Source organism: Doryrhamphus excisus, chromosome 22 (assembly GCF_030265055.1).
Source record: "Doryrhamphus excisus isolate RoL2022-K1 chromosome 22, RoL_Dexc_1.0, whole genome shotgun sequence".
NCBI lineage: Eukaryota > Metazoa > Chordata > Actinopteri > Syngnathiformes > Syngnathidae > Doryrhamphus > Doryrhamphus excisus.
Window position 1 is genome coordinate 1,676,601 of NC_080487.1, and position 20,593 is coordinate 1,697,193.

Genomic DNA, 20,593 nt, shown 5'->3' on the forward strand with positions numbered 1-20,593 from the left:
GCATACACACAACTCTGAGTTGCAACCTTGCATACGTTTCCATATGTCTTCCTGCCCAGTACAGCAGTTGCAAACATGCGTAGTTAAATGCAGTTGCTTTCTCGAGGCCTGACATTAATGGCCACTCGCCTGAGGTACTTTTGTGGTAAGCGAATGATGACAAAGCAAGAGAAAAAAGGCAGCAGCATGCACCAATGAAGCTGCAAAGATTCTTACTTACACTGCATGGCTCTTTTTGTATTTTGATGTCCATGCTTATACAGCTGTCACAACAGGAATGCTCTATAAAATCCAAGCTTTGGGAACAGGTGTAGATGCAAGGCCCCCCTGTCACGCAAAATACGTCAACAGGGTCACTCTGCAGAATGAGTCCTGCTCTTCTCAATGTGTTTAGCCTGGAAGGTGGAAAGGAAAGTCAAAGCCACGAAACCTCGTCTGGCAAGCACTATGTGTACCAGTAAGGACATTGGAAGTTATTTCATTTACAAACGAGCAATTCATATGTACAAGCATACAAATGCACAAAAAGATTGCTTGCATCAACAAGGAGTGTTTGGTTGCAGTGCAAATCAACTTGTATTAGGAGGAAAAATATTAGAAAACACTTCCATGATAAGCATATGACATTATACATCTGTATAAAAGAATTTGTATTGGATCTCACAATAGAGCAGGTGTACCTATGTTTTGGTGGTCAGTGTGTGTATAAAATCCACCAGGGCCTTATCTTTACTGTCCTTCCTCGGAAGAGAACGTCATTATCCGCTTGTGTGGCTAGGTGCAGGTCAGTGGAGAATAAAAGTGATTGAGAAAAAGTTAATGCTTCATCTCCGTGTCACCAGTTTTCCCCTCCTGCTGCCTCCTGAGAAAAGCTTGAAGATAAGAAAGCTTGAAATGGAAACATGAGCCAGCTGCAATGAAGCTGTGGTACAAATCGCAAATATTTTTTCCATTTGGGACTCGGCCTGCATTTGTCACACTTGACCCAGAGCAGAAAGCATGTGGTTGCCGAAATCTTCCTGCAGCAAATACAAATGTAAATATGCGGTACAGTAAAGACTGTATGGTGACGTGTTCTCATGGGAATTTAGGAGGGATGTGAACAACAATAAGTACAATTACACAAGCTGCATGTGTAAAAGCAATCCACTGCACTGAAAATGTTGCATTGTGGTGGTCTGGAATATGGATTTACTATTTTTGAACGATGAATCGGCCACACGGTAGACAAGTGGTTAGCATGTAAGCCACACTGTCAGGAGATCGTGAATACCTGGGTTGGATTTTCTGCTCGGTTTTTGATCATTTAAATTGTTTACTAAATGAACAGCACAACCAGTTTATCTAGCAACAGTTTAGCTATCTTTTATTTACTCAATTTGTTAGGCACACGTATGTTTTGTTTGCCTTTTCCAAGTAAGCACCCCCCATCTTGTTTCACAAAAATACACGACGAGGGGTCTTTTTTCCTTACATAGGGAAGCGACAAATGAATACAATAGAAATTCAAATAAAAACTCATTTTGGGTGGATGCTAATTATTCTGTGCACTGTTTTTTCGCATCTTATATAAACTAAGAAATGGTAAGAATAGTTTTGGGTGCACTATTTGTAAGAAAAAAAAAAAATATATATATATATATATAATCTGTTTACTATAGCCTTTTATTGGTGAGTATATCATTTTTGTATACATTTTTTCCGTCATCTTACTATTGTACACAAGGCGACAAAGGAAACAAATCCAAAATAAGAAAAAAACACACACTTCGGATGCATTATTTGAAAAAAATATTACTATTTAAATATTTATTAGATATATATAAATATATATTATAATATTACACACATGCATGCTTTTTACCATCTCCCGCTGTATTTACGTAGGTAAATGCATCCCTGGAAGAGCAGGCCTTCACTGAGGCCTGGGGGCTCAAGGCCAAGCAGGTGTTCACTCGCGAGCTGCTTGATTCCCTCCCTGACCCTAAAGATAAGAAACTGATGAGCAAAGTCATGGTCCTGGGAGCTGCCAACCTGCCTCCCGAAGAAAGACAAGAGGTGGGTGTCTTCTTTAGATTCTGTCTGTGCAAAAACTAAAGGAATGAGCTGTGGTTTCTGTTCTGTGTCTGCAGTATAACACCATTCTCAGCACCATGGACAGTATTTATTCCACCGCTAAGGTGAATCCACAGCCCAACATCAGCTGGAGCCTGGAACCTCGTGAGTAAAAGCAGAAAAGACGGGAGGTTTAGGCAGAAAAACATAGGAAAATGTCTTCTTGTCGGTTCATGGAAAAGTCACAGGATGGGCAAAGCACAAAGAGGAAGTATGATGGAGTGTCGATCTAAGGCCACAGTCACAACATGTTATTAGCTTTTAACTTGGGTATGTGTTGTTAACAATGGCTTTATGTTTTGTCTGCAACACGAGACAATGAGCTGCTCGAAGGTGGAAAATATGACTTGTTAACAAGCTGATGGTCTTCCTCCTCCATTACAATTAGTGGTTTCAGTGGAAATAATGAAGAGGTGAACAGGGTTAGTGTAAATGTGGCACAACCCTTCACAAAAACATTGGCGTCATTATAAAAACATACGGGATGCTCTCCAAGATTCTATCCATCCTCCTTGGTCAACTTTCACCTCTTCATTGCCTTTTCTTCCTTGCTTTGTTGTCCCAGTATTGCTTTACAGAATGTCACAGAACTAATGACTTCATGTTGGCATTTCCCTGCAAACCTCACTTGCCCATAGCTTTGTGTGTGTGTGTCTGTGTGTGTGGTCATCTGCAGATCTAACTGACATCATGGCTACCTCCAGGAGCTACAAGAAGCTGCTTTATGCTTGGGAGGGCTGGCACAACGAATCAGGCGTCCCCCTCAAGAAGCACTACCCCAGGTTTGTGCAGCTCAGCAACAAAGCCTCGCAAGCTGATGGTAAGAAGGAGAGACACATTCACTTTAATGAAAACACATTAAAGTGCAACAATTACAGTCATTACGTTATTTCCTTTTGGCAAAGACCCCGCCACCCACTTTTGGGAGAGCTGCAATGTCCTATAAAGTGCTACAATAATGTTGATTTAACATTATTTTTAAGGGCAAATCCAGCGTTAAAAGAAAATTCATAAGAAAGTGCCATGTATTGATTGCTATTATATAGCTTCCTAGCATTTGATATGCAGCATTCATATTTCTAAGGGAACTAATTGTACTGTAAATATCTGTAATAGTACTTTACACTGTGTGCCTTTTTTGTAGGATTTAAGGACACAGGTGATGACTGGCGCTCTTGGTATGAGACAGACAACTTCCAGGACGTCATCGAGGAACTGTATAAGACAATAGAGCCGCTTTATCAGAACCTGCATGCCTACGTGCGCCGCCAGCTCTACAACCAGTACGGACCCAAGTACATCAACCTGAGAGGACCAATCCCGGCGCATCTGCTCGGTATACATCAGCACTTTGTTTGGAAACAATACGAGTACTACTTAGCTTATCTCGAGAGAGTGGATGGACGTGCTTTATGCAGGCATTTCCTACACAGCCTGCGAACACTGTATCCCATAACAAGAATGAATTGTTGCTTAAGTGTTTTTTCTTCCTCACCCTCAGGAAATATGTGGGCCCAGACCTGGAACAATATCTACGGTTTGATGATACCATATCCTGACAAACCCAACATAGACGTGACTGACGAAATGGTCAAACAAGTGAGAGCCGAGAAAACATATTCAGTCGTAAAAACAATAAACACTGTTACATTTCACTGTGATTACAATGTTTGTTTCCCAGCGCTACAATGCCACACACATGTTCACAGTCGCCGAGGATTTCTTCATATCTTTGGATTTAGCTGAGATGCCTCAGGAATTCTGGGAAAAATCTATGCTGGAGAAGCCCAACGATCGGGAGGTGGTGTGTCACGCATCCGCCTGGGACTTTTACAACCGCAAAGACTTCAGGTAACCTTGACGGATAGAAGGTATAATTAGATCGCTGGAAAGACTTATCAATAGATATGCATGTGTGTGTCATGTTGTAGGATAAAGCAGTGCACGACAGTGACCATGGAGCAGCTCTTCACCGTCCACCATGAGATGGGTCACGTTCAGTATTACCTCCAGTACAAGGACCAACCGGTGGGCTTCCGTCGCGGGGCCAATCCCGGATTTCATGAGGCTATCGGCGATGTCTTGTCCCTTTCTGTTTCCACACCAAAACATCTGAAGACCATTGGACTGCTGGATTCTGTGACCTCTGATACTGGTAAAGGGACAAAGTCACATAGACTGAGTGACCATTGAGCCGTTGCCGGAAGTTAGCTAAACATTTTTGTTCCTCCAGAATCAGATATTAACTACCTGTTAAAGATGGCTCTGGAGAAGATAGCCTTCCTTCCTTTTGGCTATCTCATTGACCAGTGGCGATGGGGCGTATTCAATGGGAATACACCCCCAGACCGCTACAACTCTGAATGGTGGTACCTCAGGTAGGCAAATTCATGAGTATTTACATATACACTATAATCCACTTATTGTTATATTGACTTGCAACAATATACCGAACATTTTGGTGGTACACTCAGTGAAGTTAATGGCATGGTGACCCTGGAACGTTGATCTCTGAGACCTTCTTTTGTGGTTGGTGTGATCAATGTTTAACTCAAAGTTATCTCGAGGGTGCAAGATCACACCTCTTCTCAACGGGTTAAGCTCACCTGGTGAGGATTTTTAAGTCAGGGTCGAGGGGAGCTCACACAGCTATTAACCGCCGGTTGTGTAGATCCATTACGGAACCTTCTATTTTATAGCTGCTCCCCTTGTAGTGGTTTGTTGCCCTTGGGAAGGGCCCGGGATCACAGATCACAAATCTGTTAGAAATCAGAGGGACCTGTTTACTGTTTTAGGTATAACTTTCTACAACAAAATTGTTTACTCTTTTTTTATATCACAAGACGATACTGGGTGAGGGAATACAAACAGTACAAATAATACTAATACATATGTATATTTCAGGCTGAGTATTGTTTATATTTTCGGGCATTAAAGGGTCAATAGAGAGTGTGTTAGTTTCATTAGCTTGGCTATTGTATGCAAACCAAAATTGCTCATTTTGCTCAAGTCTGTGTGAGCATCAAGTGACCTGCCACACAAACACAACTGTTATAGACAGAGTAACTTTTCAAGGTCTTTTAGTTATATAAGCTGTGCAATCCATCTGTTTCTTGTTTCTTCCTCAAGGACAAAATATCAAGGCATCTGCCCGCCCACCAAGCGCACCGAGGACCACTTTGATGCCGGCGCTAAATTCCACATTCCTGGAAACACACCGTACATCAGGTAACATTGTTTAACATGCGTAAAATTCACCTTGTATTGATACGTCTCGGCATGAACATGTTAGCTTGACATGTAAACTAAACATGAGTTGAGCTTTGTAGAACATTAGGAGTGTCTGCCTGTTAACAAGGTGTTTTATGGACCAACACACGAGGGAATAACATTGGCAAAAATGCCTGAGATGGGAATTAAAAGTGTTATTGTATACTATGATCTTAATACATTCATGTGAATAGCCGGGAGTAGGTTTTAACACAGCTTTACAATAGCAGGAAGTTGGTTGCTGCGACCTCGGCTGGGGTTTGTTTAGCACAAACGAACATTACAAGCAGTAAACGGAACATTCTTTTTCCTACCTTTAGGGGACTATTGTGTATTTTGGTCATATTAGTGCACTAAAGTGCTAAGCAACTAAGACCCATTGTCACTTAACTTGTTGTCAAACTAATATCAGTTGGCATTGCCAATCTGTCTCCTGCAGGTATTTTGTCAGCTTCATCCTGCAGTTCCAGTTTCATGAAAAACTGTGTAGTGCAGCCAAACACAACGGACCCTTGCACAAATGTGATATCTACCACTCTGCAGAAGCGGGGGCGATTTTAAAGTACGTAAGTTTTAATGAGGCGTTGATGTTCCATTGTTAAAAATGTTCCATCGTCCGTCCTTCAGGAAAGTTCTTCAGGCAGGTTCGTCAAAACCATGGCCTGTCGTGCTACAAGAGGCTCTAGGCACAGACAAGATGAATGCAAGCTCGCTGATGAGCTACTTCGCCCCCGTCATTGAGTGGCTGCGACAGCAAAATGTCGATGAGACCATCGGATGGCCTGACTTCAATTGGGTCCCACCCATTCCTGAGGGCTACCCAGGGGATATCGGTAAGACAAAAGTAGAGCACTGGCAAATGTTGAGCCAGACATGCTGCTCTTGTTGCTACATTGTAGTTAACGTTGTTCTCGTCCACCCAGATAAGAATACAGATGAACTTGAAGCAAAGAAGCTTCTCGATGAGTACAACAGTACAGCTGAAGTGGTGTGGAATGCTTACACGGAGGCCTCGTGGGCCTACAACACTGACATCAATGAAGCCAATAAGCAGAAGATGGTGAGAACCTCAACATCATCTACCTGTCCATCATCACTTTTAAACATAAATGAAAGCCTTCATTTTTGTTCCCCAGCTTGAGAAGAATCTGGAGATGTCATCCCACACTTTGAGGTACGGGCAGCTGGCGCGGCGGTTCGACACAGCTGACTTCCAGGATGCCTCGGTCAAGCGTATCATTAAAAAACTCAGCGACATCGAGAGGGCCGCGCTGCCATCAGCACAGCTTGAAGAGGTGAGGACATGTTTGTTAGGTCTGAAAGCTTCTGCTGCTTTTGTCTGAGCATCCGTCATTAAAATGTCTGTGTGTTTATATTTAGTACAACAGTCTCCTGTCCAACATGGAGACCAAGTACAGTGTGGCCAAGGTCTGCAAGGACAACGGCCAATGCCTCCCACTGGATCCTGGTATGAAGTCAACATCTTAGAATATCTGTTTGTTTGTGCTGTAGTGACCATGATGTGTCGGTTTCAGACCTCCAGAAGACCATGGCAGAGTCCAGAGACTACGATGAACTGTTATTTGCCTGGAAAGGGTGGCGAGATGCAGCCGGGAAAGTACTTCGCACAGATTATAAAAGATATGTAGAACTGGCCAACCAAGCTGCCAGACTCAACGGTAGGCCGAGTAGCTTTCCGAGAGTCTCAATCAAAACTGATACACCCGTTTTATTGTTGAGTTCAGAATCCCTCGGAGAATTCACTACTCTGTCCTTCACTATAGGTCACAGCGACAACGGTGCTTACTGGCGCTCTCTGTATGAAACGCCAACATTTGAGGAAGACCTGGAGCGTCTGTGGAAGCAGCTGGAGCCGCTCTACCTGAACGTGCACGCCTATGTTCGCAGGGCTCTGTACAAAAAGTATGGTCCAAAGCGCATCAACCTGAGAGGACCCATACCCGCTCACCTGCTGGGTGAGTTAATTCATAAAAGCAGGCTATTTGGCGCCTCAGCATGCCAGTCAGTACTTCAGTGTGGAATTCAGGGACATACCACAGCTAAAATGTTCTTTTATGTGGTAAAGTATTCCGCTAATATTCCGCAGCTGGCTTTGAATGCCTTTTGGATTGGGCAAGGATTTCATATTCTTTCCGAAGTGACAGGCGTGAGATTGTGTGTGACATTTCCACAGTTAGGAATAAGACTCAGCCTCGCTCAACCGACACAACAAGCAGAGATGAATCCTTGTCATAAAATGGCATGCATTTCTGTCGCTTCAGGTAACATGTGGGCCCAGACGTGGTCTGGCATCATGGACCTAGTCCTGCCGTATCCAGATGCCACGCAAGTTGATGCCACGCCAGCTATGTTGGAAAATGTGAATACTTCTTAATGGCTTCTTATAGCAGCTTTGGAGCGACACATAAATAGCAAATGTTCATGCAGAATGAGAACAAAAAAATTACTACTGTATTTTCTGGACTATAAGTCGCTATGGAGTATAAGTCGCACAAGGCCAAAAATGCATAATTAGGTAGGAAAAAAAAAACATACATAAGTCGCACTGGAGTATAAGTCGCATTTTTTGTGGGTAATTTATTTTACTACTTAACCAAAACAGATATTACGTCCTCTTGGAAGGCAAGTTCTAACAATAACAGGCCGAATAGGTGTAAGATATGCTAACACAATGGTTATGTAACATAAACAGTTTTTTCATTTATAAGTGGCTCTGGAGTACAAGTCGCAGGAACAGCCAACCTATGAAAAAAGTGTGACTTATACTCCGGAAAATACAGTAAATGCAAGGACTATAAATTATATATTGTTAAACAATCAGCATCATGAGAAAATCACTCTTCTAGGGATTATCATGATGCTAACGATGAAAGAAATCAATTATTTTTCATCGAGATTTGCACCAAACGCTCATGTGGAAGCAGTCTACTTTGAGCCTCCATTTGTTTCATCAAAACTAAATGTCTTTCACATATTCACATGTATTTGTTTCCTTCTATCAAGGGCTGGAACGCGAAAAGAATGTTCCAGGAATCAGACAAATTTTTCACCTCTTTGGGACTGCTGCCTATGCCAAAGGAGTTTTGGGAGAAATCCATGCTGGAGAAGCCCATCGATGGGCGCCAAGTGGTTTGCCACGCCTCTGCTTGGGATTTCTATAACAGAAAAGACTTCAGGTTAAACATGAATTTATCCATGTAGGGATTGTCGTTTGCAATGTGACTAACACATTGCATGTGTATAGAATCAAACAGTGCACCGTGGTGACCATGGATGACTTGATCACCGTCCACCACGAGATGGGCCACGTCCAGTACTTCCTGCAATACAAGGAGCAGCCCGTGTCGTTCCGTGAGGGAGCCAACCCTGGCTTCCACGAGGCCATCGGTGATGTGTTGGCACTCTCTGTGTCCACACCCAAACACCTGAAGAGCATCGGTCTCCTGGACAAAGTGGAGGACAACCACGGTGAGTTAACAACACCCGTCCGTACAAGATAACGGTCTTATTACTTCTTCCTTGGTTGTTTCAGAGAGCACCATCAACTTCCTGATGAACATGGCGCTTGATAAGATTGCCTTCCTGCCCTTTGGTTACCTGATGGACCAGTGGAGATGGAAGGTATTTGATGGACGCATCCCATCGTCTGAATACAATAAAGAGTGGTGGAACCTCAGGTAACGTAGATCTTCAAGTTCATACTTTATTATTACAACTGTTTTACAAAATGCCTCTTAAAGCTGAGTAGTGTCACCCAGCTGACATGTCATCAAGTAAATGAACCAAAAGAAGACTGCATGCGATCTTTTGGGAATTCAGCTGCTAATTTCACGACTTGCAGCTTGTAGTCTGCAGAATATGATTTTCTTTTGGGGGGTGTTTTGTGTTGTGTCGTAACGCCAACTGTTTAAATATTGAATTGGTAAGGAGTAGGAGATATCGATGTGAAAGTCTAGAGTGCCCTCTTGTGGCTGTCTGTGAAATTATATACCATTTTTCTGGAGTATAAGTCGCACAAGGCCAAAAATGCATCATTCGGTAGAAAAATACATACATAAGTCGCTCTGGAGTATAACTCGCAGGAACAGCCAACCTATGGAAAAAAAGTGTGACTTATAGTCTGGAAAATACGGAAATATTAAAATTCGCCTTTTGGTCCACAATTGACTTTGATACTCGACAAATTCTCACTATGAAACAAGCTAAAGGATTTTCTAATTGCAGGATGAAGTACCAGGGCCTGTGTCCGCCTGTTGCCCGTACAGAGAATGACTTTGACCCAGGTGCAAAGTTCCACATCCCCGCTAGCGTTCCCTACGTGAGGTAATATTGCTATTTTGGCGTCTGGAACGCCTCATAATCCATCAGTGGCGATGGCGTGATCAGATAAACCTGGCAACATGAGCTGCGGATGTGTTCATCATGTGTCGGTGTGACCAGCACGTTTATGGTGACATGTTTATCATCCACTCACAGGTACTTTGTCAGCTTTATTATCCAGTTTCAGTTCCACAAGGCCCTGTGTAACGCCGCCAAGCACCAGGGGCCTCTACACACGTGTGATATTTATCAGTCTCAGGAAGCTGGGAAGCTGCTGGGGTGAGTACACTTCACAAATGAATACAACGTACGAATCCCGTGTAAATCATCACCTCCTGCCTTTGTCTGCCTTTCAGTGATGTCATGAAGTTAGGCGGCAGCAAGCCCTGGCCTGAGGCTATGCGGATGATGGCGGGCCAGCCCGATATGAGCGCCGAGCCACTTATGGAATATTTCGAACCTCTCATTAAATGGCTGGAGGCGGAGAACACTAAGAACAACGATATCCGCGGGTGGCCTGATTATGACTGGAAGCCTTCAAGTGAGTGTTGCACATTCCTGCACGGAAATAACACCATGTTAGAGTCCAACATGTTGGAAGCACATCTACAAGTTAATCCCCAAGATGGAAAAAAAAAAAAGTACCAACAGACCAGATTCCCTTTTGCGGCTCACTGAAATCATTTTCTTGCTGCTTATTCTCCTGATGAGTTCCTGCCCTAAAGGATGTGAACACATCACCATCGGTAGATTGATGGGAGGGAAAGAGAGAACCACGACGATAACAGCAGCTGTGGTTTCCACTAAATACTTGCAAAAATCAGCTTTATTCTTTATTCACACCCATACACAATACCAAGCAGGGTCATTGAACACAGCACTAGACCAAACCCATGTTTTCTATTTAAAAGCCTGTATCTATTATGTGTCATTTTTCAATCTTTTCTTGTTTAACAACTCATTATGGTTTATAAAATGTATTTGAATAATAATGTTTTATGGTCATTAGAAAGGTTATTTCATTTTAAAATTGGAGACAACGGTAGGCATTGAACCAAAAGATGCAGGAATACTAATGGCTTCAATAGATCAATACAATTAGAAAGGGGCAAAATATATCCTGTACATTTTTAGAAGCTGTCCAAAAACCTTCCAAAGGAAGTTTAGGTAGAGAATTTTTGAAATATTATTATAATAAACCAGAAATGAACACACCTTCAATTTATTCCTGTAAATTCCCATATATTGTCATCATAAAAGCTGTTGCTTTGACAAGCATAAATCATAACCCTAATAATAATAGTGACTAAAATGCTTGCTTATTTCCTATGCATCCTGCAGGTGCAACCAGCACTACGGACTTCCTGGGGATGGACGTGGAGAGCGCAGCCGCCATTGCAGGCCAGTGGGTCCTGCTGGTCCTGGGCCTGGTTCTCTTGGTAGCCACCATTGTCCTGGCCTACAAGTACAGGAAGTCAAAGAAGTCCGGTAGGTCATTATCCACGATAGAGCTCAAACAAAAAGACTAAATAGCTAGCGTACTTTAGCTTTAGCACAGTAACAGCCCTAATGTGAATATTGGTGTTTTGTCAGTGTACAGTGCACACGATCACATTTGCTTTCCTTTGTCTGCCACCCTAATATGTCTTGTATATTTATTGTATACACTTGGAGCCCAAAACCTTTTTTTGTTGGCCTGGCAAAATCACATTGCACCATTTTGTAATTTATTTGTAATATGTTCATACTTAGGGAGCAAATATTTGTAAAGTTATTGTTTGTGTAAACATATTTGATTTTGTTCTTATTTCTACAATAATAAAAAAAAGTACAAAAGTACTACGACGTTTCAATTGGACCTTATTGCAGGAACAATTTAATTACATTGCAGAAAAAAAACTGTGCATTCGTTTGAGTCCTCAAAGGGGCCAGTGTAAGGCCCACAAAAAAAATACCTGGCAGCTCTCAGGTAACATGAACAACAAATAGTCCCACCAGAGACGACCAAATCAATGTCCTCTTAGTCCACGCTGGTTTTCAGTGCTCAAAGGTACAGAACCGACTGGGATGTCGTCCAAAAGTTTGCCTCACAGCAAACGGCGTACACCCACTGGCCACAACATTAGGTACAAGTGCACATCATGTCATGTAATAGCTACATGAGTGGCTCTTGGTATGATGCAGCCTACTTTTGATAACCACAACAATAAACATAAACTGCTAAATTGTGCCAGTGTACCTAATGAGGTAGCCGGTTAGTCAATAAAACATATGTACGTCACGTATTACACAACTACATACAATGCCGCCTCTAGTTGATTACGATATTTACAAAGCGTTATTAAATCCAGTGTTATGACTCCCTGTTATGAGATCATTCGAAAAAGATCCCCTGCCATGTTTACACAAGACTGTATAATAAATAGTCATCAATACAGGGGCAAGAGAATCAAGTAGTACTCAAGTTAGTACCGACCGTAGTCCCTGAAAACATGGAATAAAGCAAACATATGTTTTGCACACAAGGTGGGAATTGTAGTGTGAAAGAGACGGATGCAAAAACATTTACAATCGGAAATAAAATTCACGGTTGATTGGGAAGACGACATGAGGACAAAAAAAGAAAGGCACTAAATTAAGAATATCAAAGTCCTGAATTCAATGAACATCACTATTATATTCTCTGAAAACAACAAAGTCCAGTATATTGCACTGAGAAGTCTAGAAAAAGTCAATGCATTTAATCCACAGGGGGTCCAGACTGGGTTCTTTCTGGTGTTCTTAGTTTGGCCAGTGTACAGTCGGGGGTTCTAAGCAGAGGCCTCAGTAGTAGAAATGCTGCGTCTCTGTCCAGTTGGTGATCCAATGCTTTCTATGCAGCTCCTCAGGCTCAAATCCTTCATTGGACTGATAGCGATCAGCCATGCGAATTTTCACCCCCCGGTGCTTCGGCATTATCCGGTAGTAGAGGGATCGCTTGAAGAATCCGAGCTGGGAAGAAAAGAAGTGACATTAGAGACTAAAGGAGAGCTAAGATTTAATGGCGGCTCCAGAACAACATTTAGGAGATTTAGATTCTGCATAGAAGTAGAGAGTTGGGAAAGAGAAAGAGAAGGGGGGGGGGGGCACAGTATCCAACTGAAGAAAGACAAGCTACAAGTATCTCACAAAAGCGAGTACACGCCTCGCATTTCAGAAACTATTTTATTACATCCTCTAAGGGGACAATACTATAGAAATGAAGCTGGAATATAATATTTAGAATGTGGTCTAGTTTCCCAAGGTAGGGGTCATGCTGCGCTATAGAGGGTCACAATGCAAGCTGGGATTCATGTTTCCTTTCATGAATGAACCACAGCTCCACAGTGTTGACAGCACTCATGGCGCCCCAGACACAACTATCTTGGTATTCATTAGTGTTGGCAGCTATTTAGACAATAATGACCATGTGTTGTATATAACACATTATACTACAATACAGTACAGCTGTACAATGATTATTCTAAAGTATAAGTTTCATTTCTATAGTATTGTCCCTTAAGATACGGTGTATTAAAATGTCACCTGAAATGTAAGTGGTGTACGCACTTTGATGATACATACATAAACAACCAGAAACTACAGTTCAATCACAATACATGTACTGTAAATGCTGAGAGGTTATTTTTTTCATACAAAAATGAATTGGGGACTGATTGGTTCATACAACACAGCATCAATCTGTGCTACCTTGCCAATATCGGTTGTCCCTGTAATGGCATGACACCATTGCAGAACAATAATATACACATTGTTCAATTCATTTAAATTAAATGCGTCATTTTTGGTGTAGTCTCTCAGCATTCACACAATGGCACAGACAGACAGACAGCTTAAAACCAGCCTAAAAAGAAGGCAAGATGTTAGACATAAAAGTGGAAGCCAGAAAGATGCAAGAAGTTGAATCACACCCTACAATTTCATTAGTAATGACGACTTATTAGAAGGGCTGTTTTTTTGTTGTTTTTTTTACCCAAAAGCCCCTCTGGTGTGTGCGGTCGGAGGACCCATAGTGGGTCTCAGTAGTCCTCAGTGAGCCTTTCTGTCTCAGAGGGCTGGATCTTCATCTCAGCCTTCTGGGCTTTGGCCTCATACATCTCCCTCCTGCTGGCCCTCTGGAAGAAGCCGCACTGGAGGCGGAGGATGTCAAAGGTTAAACTCCATACCGTACAGGAGCGTATATCCACTCAGGATGGTTTTGCTAAACAAAACTGGAAGCTTTTTCAGCATCTTTTTTTAAAGTCATGGTGTGCACAAATGAAGCAGTTGAATGAATGGTTGATGCCTCACCTTCCAAAGTATAATAATGATGATTCCGAGAAGTACAATTCCTGCTACCGCAGCAGATATGATGATCCATAGTGGAAGTTCATAAGGTGTCTCCACGCCTGCCACCGGCTCTATGTCCACTGTAAACTACATAAATGACAGTAACATCATCATGTGCATAAAGCAATTAATTAAAGCAAATAACGACTAGGGCTTTCAGTACACACTAGGCACATAGTATCAGCATTTGGGAACAAATATAGGTGAAAGAAAATGGTAAAACTACAATATAATAGTCTATCTGTGCAGCTTGGGAGAATGATAGAAGGTGCATTCAAGGACCGTCAAACTTTCAATCATGTATAAATATGCATTTGGACACTTAAATGCTTTACTGTTATCCATCTTGTTAAATGTGCTGGTATTACTTTAAAAATTTGAACCGAAAATATGGTAATAAAATAGACAAGCCTAATAATGACTAATAAATCCTTGATGGATCGTTACCGTGGTGGTCTGGCTGTCCATCTTAATGGTTGGTTTGTCGGTAATGAGTTTCAGCGTTGCTGCCCCTCGGACTTTGATCCACAAAGCATTGGGATAGTCCTGTAAAAGACAACGGAAACACGCCATAAAATTGGTGTTTGTGTGAGTGACAGGAAGAAAAGCGCTGACTCATTTGGGGAGACATTGTTTGGCGCAAACTACTAGGCAGCTATTATGTATTGTGTTCATAGAGGTAGAATGTTTGACAATAATGTAATGTTATACTAAATGTTGTACTAACTAAATGTTATACTAAATGTTATACTAACTAACTAAATGTTATACTACATGTTATACTAACTAACTGTTATACTTTGTTATACTAACTAACTAAATGTTATACTACATGTTATACTAACTAACTAAATGTTATACTACATGTTATACTAACTAACTAAATGTTATACTAAATGTTATACTAACTAACTAAATGTTATACTAACTAACTTAATGTTATACTACATGTTATACTAACTAACTAAATGTTATACTAACTAACTAAATGTTATACTACATGTTATACTAACTAACTAAATGTTATACTAAATGTTATACTAACTAACTTAATGTTATACTACATGTTATACTAACTAACTAAATGTTATACTAACTAAATGTTATAGTACATGTTATACTAACTAATTAAATGTTATACTACATGTTATACTATATGTTATACTAACTAATTAAATGTTATACTACATGTTATACTAACTAACTACATGTTATACTACATGTTATACTAATTAAATGTTATACTACATGTTATACTAACTAACTAAATGTTATACTACATGTTATAGTATATGTTATACTAACTAAATGTTATACTGCATGTTATACTAACTAACTAAATGTTGTACTATATGTTATACTAACTAACTAAATGTTATACTATATGTTATACTAACTAACTAAATGTTATACTACATGTTATACTAACTAACTAAATGTTACTAAATGTTATACTAACTAACTAAATGTTATACTATATGTTGTACTATATGTTATACTAAATGTTATACTATATAAACAACGTCCAAGACAAGACTGGTTCACAAAGGTCGAGAGATGCAGAATGTAAATGTTGCTTATGACCCTTGAACGCACCTCGAGCATGGTGCTGTTCCACAAACGAGCACGGACATAAATCTTGGCCGAAGTGGTCATGTTCAACAAAGGACACGTGAAGGTCACGCATCTGGCCGTGCCCTTGGAGCATTCCTACAAACATCAAAACGTACGGTTACGACACATCGCCACCCGTGGGTTAACAGGAAGCTGGGTAGCCAGCTCACCAACAAGTAGGATTCTTTTCGCGGCGTGAGCAGCGTGAGCGTGGCCTGCGGCTCGGTGATCTGCAGCTTATCATTGGAGTCGTCTATCTGGATCTGCCTTTTTACACGCGTTGATGCACTTTCTGACAACTGGGGGAGGAAGTGGGAAGTGGAACAGACACATGACATCAGAGGCGTGGAGAAAATGACTGGCTTTGATCAGGAAATTGCGCTCAAAATAGAATTTGCACATCTCTTTTCTATTTGGGGCCCAGTGATGCTTCAATGTGGTAAAATGTTCCGACCAGAAATTACATGAACGTTGGCTTTTTTTTAAAAACACAGTCAAAGCCTACAGTAGGTCACAGTAGTGTGAGACTGTTTGTAATGTTTATAATTGTGGTTCTAGTCTGCAGTGGTGTCATCTAATCAAGTGTCAGGCAATGTTTTTAACATTTATATAAAACTGTAGACTTGTAAATTAATGCACAGGAACAATCTTTGAGCAGGGACCCAAGTGGACCTCAGCAATGGCCAAAATCCTTCGAATATACTGGCAAGTTCTTTATGCAAGCGTCATTATCCGCCTTTTGTCTGATTAAAGGTGTTGCATTATGGACAATCGGAAAATCCAAAGATGTCTCACAGTTAGATTGAGAGGGTTGACGACATCTCCAGGAGGTCTACACTCGGTCTCCGATTCTGCCTGAACCATGATCTGAGTCAGGTACAGAAGCCACTTCCCGTTGGACACCTCAAAGGGCCACTCAAACTCCACAGCCAGGGTCCCCAAGTCCCCCAGAGGTTGTCCTCTCATGTGGACCTAGTTGGAATAAATAAAAAAAACCATATGGTGTGACTTTGTATCTCCAAATAGCGTCCTCCTCCGCACATGGCTGCACCACAAAGCAATATTAAACCCCAGACAGTGAAGCATACAGTATAGTCCTAGAGGTCTAATAAAAGCCGAGTGACTCACGTTGAATATGAACTCCAGCAAACTGCCCACGTCGCTGCTGTTCACCATAGCTGACTCGCCCATCACCGTTCCGCCAAATTTGGTCTGCACTTGTTCGTTTTTTCTGCACAGGGCAAAGAGGTTTTTATCAATCAGGACTCAAATGTTGTGATTTTGTGTGGAACAAGTCAATGAAACCCACATGGAGAACGTTGGGATGATGGTGTTCTCAATCAGCAGCGTCACCGGCACTGGATGAAGGTCGCTCTGCTCACTGAGACTGACACAAGCAATGGATGACAACAGTGAAGTTCAGTGCTAAATTAGTTTCAAATACCAAGGCAGAAAAGAAGAACAAAATAGTTTTTTACAGGATGTATTCTTTGTCAGTGTTTGATTTCCTTTTAAAGGCAAAATCTCCATCATCTTGCCATTAGTGGTGTGTCGGTCATGAACGAACAGGTCAAAAGAACTAGTTATTTTTTGTGAACGCAATGAACGAGGTCACCGCCCCTAAAATACTCATTCAGTCCGTTCAGTTACAAATGTTGTTTTTTTTTTTTTTAAAAGGTTAGGGTTAAGGGTCAGTGACCTCGTTCATTATGTTCATAAAAAAGAACTAGTTCTTTTGACCCGTTCGTTCATGACTGACACACCACTAGTCATCACGTGTTGTTGCGCTGTTGAGTCGGAACAAACGTGAACATGAGTGAACGGACTGACTCGACACGATTGACCAATTGAGCGAAATGAACGGATCTTTTAACTGAATGAACCGTAATTATCCGGTTCACTGAAATGAACGCTTTTGCCCACCACTATTTGCTATGTCAGTGGTGCGTGTGACTGACAGGAAGAAAAGCTCTGACTCGCTTTTTTTGCATTTACAGAGCTCTTCACCCTGAATAAGACAACCCAGCTTTTTTCAATAGTTATAATAGTATTTTTAATATCTATGTATTTATTATAGGGCTGCACGGTGGTCGAGTGGTTAGCGCGCAGACCTCACAGCTAGGAGACCCGAGTTCAATTCCATCTCTGTGTGGAGTTTGCATGTTCTCCCCGTGCATGCGTGGGTTTTCTCCGGGTACTCCGGTTTCCTCCCACATTCCAAAAACATGCTAGGTTAATTGAATGTGAGTGTGAATGGTTGTTTGTCTATATGTGCCCTGTGATTGGCTGGCCACCAGTCCAGGGTGTACCCCGCCTCTCGCCCTAAGACAGCTGGGATAGGCTCCAGCAACCCCCCACGACCCTCGTGAGGATAAGCGGTAGAAAATGAATGAATGTATTTATTCTAATAAATAATAAACAGCATCTCTCAGGGTATTTCCAGTTCTTCGCTCCCAAATAAACAACCCAATGTGTCCAAAAGCGATCCTTACGTGGACAGAAGCAGCTGAGACTCGATCTGCCGCGTGTACAGATCTATACCTGATGTCTCCAACCTCAGGGCCAGTGACACCTAATGATACGAGGACATAAAAAGGCCACTTATTTTCAGCAGATGTCCAAAAATAGAACTCCACGGGTGACATGTACCTTTTCTTTTCCTTTGAGTGGATTCCCCAATTCGCAAAGAACTGTGCCCTCGTAATGACATTCAACATCGTGGTCCTGTAAGGAAAAGAACCACCATCTTTAATGCAAATACTCATGGGTGACTTTAGATCAGGGGTGGGCAAACTTTTTGACTCGCGGGCCGCATTGATATGACAAAATTTACAGGGGGGGAGGGGGGGGGGGGGGCAGACTATATATTTTACACGTAACAGTCCACCTGGTATTATTGTATCTGTAAAATTGTCATGCAATCTGCTTTTATTATTTTATATGTATATTTAAATATTTTAAAAATAATAAAATATTATAATAATTACAATAAAATTAAAATAATAATTATTATATTATTATTATGTAAAATATGCAAATATAACAATAATATTATATATAATTAATATAATAATTTGCATTAATATACTAATTATAATAATCATAATAGTTCTAATAATAATTATAATAATCTAATAATAATAATTATTATTATTATTATTATGTGCTTGTGTCCCTTTTTTCAGGAGCACTTTGTAAACAACAGACCATGTCAAAAAACAAAATTGATACAACCATCAAAAGGTTGGCTCAGGCCATGATGCCAGGTTGTATGTTGAGTTTAAATGAAATACTTTGGAAAGATTGGGCGGGCCGTATTCAAACACTTGGCGGGCCGGATGTGGCCCCCGGGCCGTAGTTTGCCCACCCCTGCTTTAGATGCATGTAAACTCAGCTTTATTACCCTGGAAAAGACTAAAACATAGGATGCTATTGGTTCATATTTAAGTTATACAGGGTTTGCTGCCCTCTAGTGGACGTACCTGGGATCTGACACCAGAGTATTTCAGAGCATCAGGGATGGTGACATTGAGCATAGCCTGGTGAGCATCCTCCGCTAGCTTTCCTCTTGAAGGAAAGTTGGTCACCTCCACTATCAGCATTATTATCTTCATGCTGCTGTTGAACTGAAAGATTTGGACTTTGTCCTGTCTGGGTAAAGGAACACATGCGTGATTTATTCATTTGGTTTTATTACAAAAATAATACATGCATGTGGTTAGAAAATAGTCAAAAGAGGCGTCACTTATTCTGACATTATGCTCACCTGGGGAATATTTTTTCCTCATTGTTGGCAAAATGAGCTTTGAGCTGCAGGTTACTGGTGCATTTGTTGTCGGAGCCACACGCCTTTTGGAAGTTGATCTGCAGGAACAGTCAAGTCATATTGACATCAACAGGAAGTGCTATTTTTCCGTGGGGGAACTTGTTTATCGTTTATGCGAATAGGAAAAAGGCCATGCAATTTTGGGACTAACATTGGGGTCTCAATTCCGGTTTCAAACATAAAACTGTAGATTTGTGCCAATCAAAAGTGAGCATTAATGGTGCTGTGATGTCATGTTGTTGCTAATGATAATAAACAAGAGAAAGATCTACCTTGCATGTACTCGTACCTCTGATCTTTGGGTGAGTTTCTGCTCTTGACTGAGAACAGGGAATGAGTCCAGGTTCTGAATGGAGCGTCTTGATTTGGGTTTTTGTTCAAACAGGGACATGTTTACGGAGAAGACCACCGGCTCCAATTTGTCTCTCACAGGCGCCTTTGAATGCATCCGAGGAGATGATACCGCGTTACATCGCCGAGACGTTCAATGTCAAGATGCCATGATACGAATTGGAGACTCTACCGCAACATTCAAGTTGAGAACTTGACACTTGGATTTGGCCGACGGCAGGGTGAGCGTTCCTGTGTAGGTGTCATCGTTGTTGTCCTGGAAGCGAACACGCGGACTCCTTCTCCTCTCCATGTCAGCCTCCACCGTGTACTCCACCGCTGTAAGGAAGTAAGCACACACACACACACACACACACACACATGTCACGTTATTATTGGTTATGTCATATTTTTGACAGAAGTGACATTATTTGAGTAAGTACGACAGACTCACTGATGTCTTTCTTGAAGTTTTTGTTGCCGTTGCTTAAAGTGAAAGACATGCACAAAGTGGCTGTGATGCTGTAAATAATAAAAATAAAGCAATTAATTTCATAACACTATAACATAAGCCAGTATGCGATGCATCTCACCATGCTGTATTTCCTTGGCACTGATTAGGATCCACAATCTTTGGCTCCACGGTAAAGTCCTGAGTTAAGTGGACCACTGGCCGACTCCTGTCAACAAGGACAAGGACAACAATAAGGAACTTAATGTAATGTAAAA

General features: G+C 41.3%; 2 protein-coding genes across 8 annotated transcripts in view; one reads left to right on the forward strand and one right to left on the reverse strand.

The window, feature by feature from the left end:
- ace (angiotensin I converting enzyme (peptidyl-dipeptidase A) 1) overlaps positions 1 to 20,593 on the forward strand; it is a 33,832-nt gene that overhangs the window by 8,310 nt on the left and 4,929 nt on the right. For 6 of the 7 annotated variants that reach the window (XM_058061220.1, XM_058061221.1, XM_058061222.1 and 3 more), the window contains 25 exons: positions 1,888 to 2,058; positions 2,133 to 2,220; positions 2,792 to 2,935; positions 3,260 to 3,451; positions 3,617 to 3,714; positions 3,797 to 3,966; positions 4,047 to 4,270; positions 4,349 to 4,493; positions 5,245 to 5,343; positions 5,825 to 5,947; positions 6,013 to 6,218; positions 6,309 to 6,445; positions 6,522 to 6,680; positions 6,766 to 6,853; positions 6,921 to 7,064; positions 7,170 to 7,361; positions 7,668 to 7,765; positions 8,410 to 8,582; positions 8,651 to 8,874; positions 8,939 to 9,083; positions 9,631 to 9,729; positions 9,883 to 10,005; positions 10,083 to 10,267; positions 11,068 to 11,214; positions 19,967 to 20,213. In XM_058061220.1, the coding sequence (XP_057917203.1) occupies positions 1,888 to 2,058; positions 2,133 to 2,220; positions 2,792 to 2,935; positions 3,260 to 3,451; positions 3,617 to 3,714; positions 3,797 to 3,966; positions 4,047 to 4,270; positions 4,349 to 4,493; positions 5,245 to 5,343; positions 5,825 to 5,947; positions 6,013 to 6,218; positions 6,309 to 6,445; positions 6,522 to 6,680; positions 6,766 to 6,853; positions 6,921 to 7,064; positions 7,170 to 7,361; positions 7,668 to 7,765; positions 8,410 to 8,582; positions 8,651 to 8,874; positions 8,939 to 9,083; positions 9,631 to 9,729; positions 9,883 to 10,005; positions 10,083 to 10,267; positions 11,068 to 11,214; positions 19,967 to 20,082 (3,690 nt within the window). In that variant the 3' untranslated portion in view covers positions 20,083 to 20,213. Of the gene's footprint in view, positions 1 to 1,887; positions 2,059 to 2,132; positions 2,221 to 2,791; positions 2,936 to 3,259; positions 3,452 to 3,616; positions 3,715 to 3,796; positions 3,967 to 4,046; positions 4,271 to 4,348; positions 4,494 to 5,244; positions 5,344 to 5,824; positions 5,948 to 6,012; positions 6,219 to 6,308; positions 6,446 to 6,521; positions 6,681 to 6,765; positions 6,854 to 6,920; positions 7,065 to 7,169; positions 7,362 to 7,667; positions 7,766 to 8,409; positions 8,583 to 8,650; positions 8,875 to 8,938; positions 9,084 to 9,630; positions 9,730 to 9,882; positions 10,006 to 10,082; positions 10,268 to 11,067; positions 12,188 to 19,966; positions 20,214 to 20,593 lie in introns of those variants that run through there. The other variant, XM_058061227.1, reaches the window with a different exon arrangement.
- The window catches only part of itga3b (integrin, alpha 3b), a 31,739-nt gene continuing 22,469 nt past the window's right edge, over positions 11,324 to 20,593 (reverse strand). The window contains exons 10-26 of the mRNA XM_058061228.1: positions 20,458 to 20,544; positions 20,319 to 20,386; positions 20,058 to 20,203; positions 19,824 to 19,970; positions 19,475 to 19,572; positions 19,191 to 19,359; positions 18,358 to 18,432; positions 18,201 to 18,280; positions 17,018 to 17,095; positions 16,837 to 16,939; positions 16,504 to 16,680; positions 15,879 to 16,007; positions 15,691 to 15,804; positions 14,542 to 14,640; positions 14,056 to 14,181; positions 13,739 to 13,895; positions 11,324 to 12,717 (exon numbers count right to left, since the gene is read on the reverse strand). Of these exons, the coding sequence (XP_057917211.1) occupies positions 13,785 to 13,895; positions 14,056 to 14,181; positions 14,542 to 14,640; positions 15,691 to 15,804; positions 15,879 to 16,007; positions 16,504 to 16,680; positions 16,837 to 16,939; positions 17,018 to 17,095; positions 18,201 to 18,280; positions 18,358 to 18,432; positions 19,191 to 19,359; positions 19,475 to 19,572; positions 19,824 to 19,970; positions 20,058 to 20,203; positions 20,319 to 20,386; positions 20,458 to 20,544 (1,807 nt within the window). The 3' untranslated portion in view covers positions 11,324 to 12,717; positions 13,739 to 13,784. The remainder of the gene's footprint in view (positions 12,718 to 13,738; positions 13,896 to 14,055; positions 14,182 to 14,541; positions 14,641 to 15,690; positions 15,805 to 15,878; positions 16,008 to 16,503; positions 16,681 to 16,836; positions 16,940 to 17,017; positions 17,096 to 18,200; positions 18,281 to 18,357; positions 18,433 to 19,190; positions 19,360 to 19,474; positions 19,573 to 19,823; positions 19,971 to 20,057; positions 20,204 to 20,318; positions 20,387 to 20,457; positions 20,545 to 20,593) is intronic.